General features: G+C 62.7%; 2 protein-coding genes and 1 non-coding gene across 3 annotated transcripts in view; 2 read left to right on the forward strand and 1 right to left on the reverse strand.

Moving 5' to 3' along the window:
* Positions 1–14: 14 nt before the first annotated feature.
* Positions 15–3,250, reverse strand: SPRG_09156 (hypothetical protein; the record flags this gene model as incomplete). The annotated part of the gene is made up of 4 exons (XM_012348593.1): positions 15–54; positions 93–446; positions 490–3,104; positions 3,140–3,250. 4 exons carry the CDS (start codon positions 3,248–3,250, stop codon positions 15–17), a joined length of 3,120 nt encoding a protein of 1,039 aa, XP_012203983.1.
* A 177-nt stretch (positions 3,251–3,427) lies between these two features.
* Positions 3,428–3,498, forward strand: SPRG_30120. Its single transcript has one exon. It is a non-coding gene; the product is annotated as a tRNA-Gly (tRNA).
* Positions 3,499–4,012: 514 nt separating this feature from the next.
* The window catches only part of SPRG_20731 (hypothetical protein), a gene marked incomplete at both ends in the record, with an annotated part of 1,768 nt that continues 251 nt past the window's right edge, over positions 4,013–5,529 (forward strand). The window contains 3 exons of the mRNA XM_012348632.1: positions 4,013–4,476; positions 4,523–4,635; positions 4,688–5,468. Of these exons, the coding sequence (XP_012204022.1) occupies positions 4,013–4,476; positions 4,523–4,635; positions 4,688–5,468 (1,358 nt within the window). The remainder of the gene's footprint in view (positions 4,477–4,522; positions 4,636–4,687; positions 5,469–5,529) is intronic.

Below are 5,529 nucleotides of genomic sequence, written 5' to 3' on the forward strand. Positions count from 1 at the left end.
GGAGGCTCGTCTCCTCAAAGTCGCGCGGCAGCTGGCGGTAAAACGCGCCGCGCTCTTCCGGCCGCACAGGCGCGTAGACGTTGTGGACGTACACCGGCCGACCGTCCCACTCGGTGCGGACAACCAGGTACCGGCCCGGGACATCGAGATCCGCGAGGTGGCGAAGCCCGTCGTAGCCCGGCCACGACTCGTGAAAGTAGCTGGCAACGCCGCTGCTGCGCGATTGGGACGGTACCAGAGCATGCATACGGTGGTCCGAGATAAATAATTTCGACTTGAGGAGGCCCACTTCATTCTCGAGGTGGTACTCGAACGTGTCGAGCTGCTGCGCGTGCGAGAGACGAGTCTCTTGCATGAGGAAGCACGGGGTCGGGGTGCGGAGCTCCTTGGCGACGCCATGTCCGTTGTCGCGCAGGGTGTTGAGATTGATGGTGGTGACAGAGAGGCTCGGCGTCGGGCCGAGCACGTCCGGTGAGAGGACTTTAGTACTGACTGCCGTCACCCGGCCCCCCCATGACGTCGCCCTCGGCGTAGAGGTCGGCTTCAATCAAGAAGACGTCGTTGAGGTCGAGCATCGTCTGCTTCCGGTCCGACAAGACGAGGTCCGACGCATCGTGCAAGCCCTTGGCGTGCACAAACGCGCGGCGAAAGAGGGACGCGTCGTCAAACCACCGCATCGCAATGGTGCGCAGATGCGCCCCAAGCGTCGTGGTATGCAGCAGCGCCATCAAAGTCGCGGTCGAGAGGAGGCGCGTACTGTGCACCGTGGCGATCGCGCCGAGACCCGTGCCAAGCAGTGCCATAATAGCCGCATCCGAGGAGAAGAACTCGGGAGCGTGGGTCATGAGGAGCAGCTCGGTCACCGCGGCCGTCATCTCGAGCTGGATCGCAGAGAACGGGTGCTCCATGCCCGCGTCATCACTGTACGTGCGCGTCGTCGTACGCTCAGTGAACGATTCGGCAGCAAACATGGCCTCCAGCGCGTCCCACTTGGCCTGGACGCCCTCAAGGATCGCCGTGAAAGCGTTCACGAAGCCCGGGCCGCCGCCGTGTGCCGCCGCAGCCATACGGTGCAGGACCCACATACGGACAAGGTGGACAAACTCGCTGGGGTGGAGGTCATGGATCCGGCGAAGAGTCGTGGCGCAGCGGAGGGGTTGAGTCACGAGGTGGCTGCAGATGGTTTCGATCTTGGACGACTGGATGCATGTGCGGAACTCGGCGACGGGCAACGTCGTGGAGCTCTCCAGCACCACGACGCTACGCGCCCGTTCCTCGGCAAGCTTCGCGTCAGCCGCGGCAAACTCGGCAAGAAGAGCATCGAGGGGTACCGACGTGACCTTTGGGACAAGTGCGTCAACCTTGGCCGTCGAGATGACGAGATCCGTCGTGTCGCGGATCGGGAAATCGGCGAGTGGGACGACCGAGAGACGGACGTTGGTCGGGACGGAAGCACCCGACGCCGTCTTGTACGCTTCGGTGAAGACGGTGTTGACCGCCCAGCGTTCTCGGAGCACCTCAAACGGGTTGACCGTGGTGACCGGTGTACCCGTCACCGATTTTTGGAGCTTCTGGGCACGGGCGGGCGAGGCGTCACGAGACTTCTTCTTCTCGGCGCGTTGCGCCGCCTTGGACTTCTTGGTAACAAACTCAGCGGCAGGTGCCTCCTGACGAGCGGCAGCGACAGTAGCCGAACGAGTCGAGGCCCGCGCCGCAGTGGCCCCCGTCGTCGTCTCACGAGACGACGAGGCGGCGCCAGCCACGGCCGCGCCGCCGGCAAGGCGCGCGCCCACCGCGGCACGTGAATCAGCAGCGCTGCGCTCGACAGCAGCAGCGTTAAGCTCTCGCAGGCGCTGGCCGGCGAGGACGTCGATGTTGAGGGTGGAGTCGCGCGCGCGAGGACCGACGTCCACCGTGGGAAACATGGCATAACGACGGCCCTTGAACACGAGCGTGCCGACCAACTGGCCGTCCGCGTCCTTGAAGAGCGTGGGCACCGACGGGCCCGAAAACACAAAGAGAGCACGGTCGCTGGACGTGCCAACCGACCCGAGGACCGTCGCGTAGCTAAACATGACAAACCGCCGCTCGCAGTGCGCGAGCGTGTCATGGAGCTTCGCCTCGTCGGCTTCGGAAAGGCAGAGGCCCGGGACCTCCATACCAAAGTCGGCGAGCTGCGATGGCGCATGGAGGATGAACTTGCGCAGCGACGTCGTACGGCGCTGGTTGGGACTGTTGCTGGCAGCCGCGAGCCGGACCTTGAGCGTAATCTCGGCACCCGTGAGACGGCGCGCCGACTCGAGGCAGGTAACGCCGAGCTTGATGACCGACTGGGAGGCGCTGAGGTGCCGCTCGACCTTGGTAATGTTCGCAAGATCGCGCGCCAAGCCCAGCGATTGGTTCTCGGAAAAGAGCGAGTCGATTAGGTCCTTGTCCGAAATCGTAGTCGAGTGATCGGGCCAATGAATGGAGAGCTTCGCGACGATTGGCTGCGTGCTGTGCTTGGTATACGGGCGCGTTTCTGCGTACGTCAGCGGGCGCACGCGATGAATGGCCATCACAGCAGCTTCGTCCGAGCCCGAGAGGGCGAACCGGGTCGAGACCAGCACGGGGTTGCGCTGTGCACCGGCGCCAGAAGCAGCGGCGTCGCGACGCGAGGCAGCAGCACGGTCAGCGGCGCGCGCGGCGTACACACCACCAGCGGCCGACGTCGGCGCGGAGCCGCCAAGCGTCGCCGGGAAGTCCGCGTCGTACGAGGTGTCCGTCGAGCGAGAAGCCGCACCAGAAGAAGAGGCAGGCTCAGCGCGCGTCGAGGCGAGGCGGCCAGTTTCGACGAAAGCACGAAGGTCGGCCGCATCCCGGGCGGCCGCCGTGACCGTCGCAGCAGCGGTCGACGAGGAAGCGACCGTGGCCTCGGCCGAGTCCGTCTCGGCAGTAGCGGCGAAGTTGTGTTCCGCAGCAACCGTGGCAAGGATGGCGAGATCACGGGCGCGCTTGGCGTCAGACACACGACCCAAAGAGGCACCGTCGTCGATGGTGCCAGCCGTGTCAGTGACGGCATCAAGAGCGGCAGCATAGAGGGCCTTGGCGGCAGCTTCGGCGGTCTTGGCCGCGGCCAAGTCAGCGCGAGCAGCGGCACGAGATCCAGCGGCGGCAGGACGGTCGGCAACGGCGCCAGCAGCGGCGATACCGACCGAAGCAGCAGCGGTGGCTGTAGCAGCAGCAGCGGCGATACCGACCGTAGCAGCATCGGTGTCTGTGGCAGCAGCAGCGGTGTCGGCAGTAGCAGTGGTGTTAGCAGCAGCAGTGGTGGCGGCAGCAGCGTTGGAGGCTTGGGCGTTGGCGGAGGACGTACGGGTAGCAACCATTTGGAACAGAAGAGTGGTACTCGGGTGGAGACTTCGGGGCTTCGTGGCAAATATAGAAAGCACCAATGGTTTAGTGGTAAAATATCTGGTTCCCATTCAGATGCCCCGGGTTCGATTCCCGGTTGGTGCAATGTTTTTGCCCTCCAACCAACCACTCTTCCTGGAGATACCAAGTACAGTACAATACGGTGCATTTCAACGACAGAAGCAATGTCGTGCCGATGCGGACACTGGCACGGACCTAGCAGCTCAAACGATCCCGTTATAGTCTGTATGATTGATGACTCTTCAAAGGCTGCAATCATCATGAGAGTAGAGAGTTCCACACCTAGCTGTCGCTATCGATATCCGGTGCCAACCGGTGTATAAGCTCTTTGAAGGCATCCACACTAACGGCTAAGAGACTGCTCCCCAGGGTCCTAGCAGCTTAATATTGAAGCTTGATACGCATCTGAGATCTTGCAACGGGCTTGCTTCAATGCCGATTTTACGCTCTATGCCGAAAATACCATCAAACCGGTTAGAGCAGCCGGAATTATAGCCGCTCGGCAATGCAGTATATTGTTATACTTGATATTTGTATTAAAGTGCATAAAAATACAAATCGGCTTCGAAAAACCGACTTTGGATATCTCGCTCACGCGATGGATCCGTCGCTCCAGCGCACGTTCCGCGGCCACAAGTCGGGCGTCGCCGCCTTGGCGTACGGCCCGCAGGCGCGGCAGCTAGCCTCTGGCGCCATGGACTGCTCCGTCATGGTCTGGAATTTCAAGCCGCAGGTCCGCGCCTTCCGCTTCCTCGGTCACAAGGGGCCGGTCTTTGACGTGCAGTTTGCGCCGTCGGGCGAGCTCCTCGCGTCCGGGTCCCAAGATCGCACCGTGCGCCTATGGACGCCGACGGTCAAAGGCGAATCGCACACGCTGAAAGGCCACGTCGGCGGCGTGCGCAGCGTTGCCTTCTCGTACGACTCGACCGAGCTCCTCACGGCGTCGGATGACAAGTCGATCAAGATGTGGTCGCTTCCGACGCGCCGCTTTGTGTGCTCGTGGAATGGCCACAGCAACTGGGTGCGCTCGGCGCGCTTTAGCCCGGACGCGCGCCTCCTCATGTACGCCTGCGCTTGCGTTGTACCGCGTCTTCATGCCGCCATTTAGTTCTGGCAGCGACGACAAGACGGTCAAGCTCTGGGACAAGGCGACCCGCAACTGCATCACAACGTTCTATGACCATAGCGGTATCATCAACGCCGTTCGCTTCCACCCGGATGGTGCGAGACTCGATACTACTCGCGTCTTGTGACGTCCGTGCCATTTGCGTAGGCACGACGGTCGGCGCCTGCAGCTACGACCACAGCATGAACCTCTGGGACATTCGATCCCAGAAGCTGATCCAGCACTACCCCGCCCACGAAGGCAACGTGACGGGCTTGGACTTTCATCCGAACGGGTACTACTGCCTCTCGACGTCGGTCGATGGCACGATCAAGCTATGGGACATCCGCGAAGGCCATCTCCTCTACACAATGCACGGGCACACAGGCGCAGTGAACGCCGCCGCCTTCTCGCCCGACGGCAAGAGCACCGCGTCGGGCGGTGTCGACGCGCTCGTCATGGTGTGGGACACGGACTTGGACAAGTGCCTGCACGCGCACGAGCCGCAGTATCCGCAGGCGCTGCCCAAGTCGCACGTGCTGCGTCACGCGCCACCGGAAGCCACGGTGAAGGCGCCGCCGTACTCTCCGCGTCGGCAGTCGCCGCCCCGCGTGGCCAGGGCACGGGAGACACCAGTGTACGCGCCGCCTCCGGTGCCGATCTCGATTCAAAACAACTCGCATGATTTCTGCAACCCATCCGCGATCCGGTACGACCCTGTGCCCCGCGACGCCGGTATCCCCAAAGACGCCAGCACCTACCAACAGCCCAGGACGCCGACCAGCAACAACAACCAGCACCACCACCACAGTAGCAACCACCTCTATGATCAGAACGGCGTTGTGTACGAGATGCCAACGGCAAACGAGCGCAAGGACGAGAGTCGACACGTGGTGTCGTCCAAGCCACCGAGTTCTGACGCCCGGCTACCCGAGAACCTCAGCGCGACGTTCGATCACATTGTCGGCCAGCTCGAGATCATTACGCGCACGCTGTCGATCCTCGAAGAG

The sequence above is a fragment of the Saprolegnia parasitica genome, assembly GCF_000151545.1.
Source record: "Saprolegnia parasitica CBS 223.65 unplaced genomic scaffold supercont2.45, whole genome shotgun sequence".
In the NCBI taxonomy this organism is placed as follows: domain Eukaryota; phylum Oomycota; class Saprolegniomycetes; order Saprolegniales; family Saprolegniaceae; genus Saprolegnia; species Saprolegnia parasitica.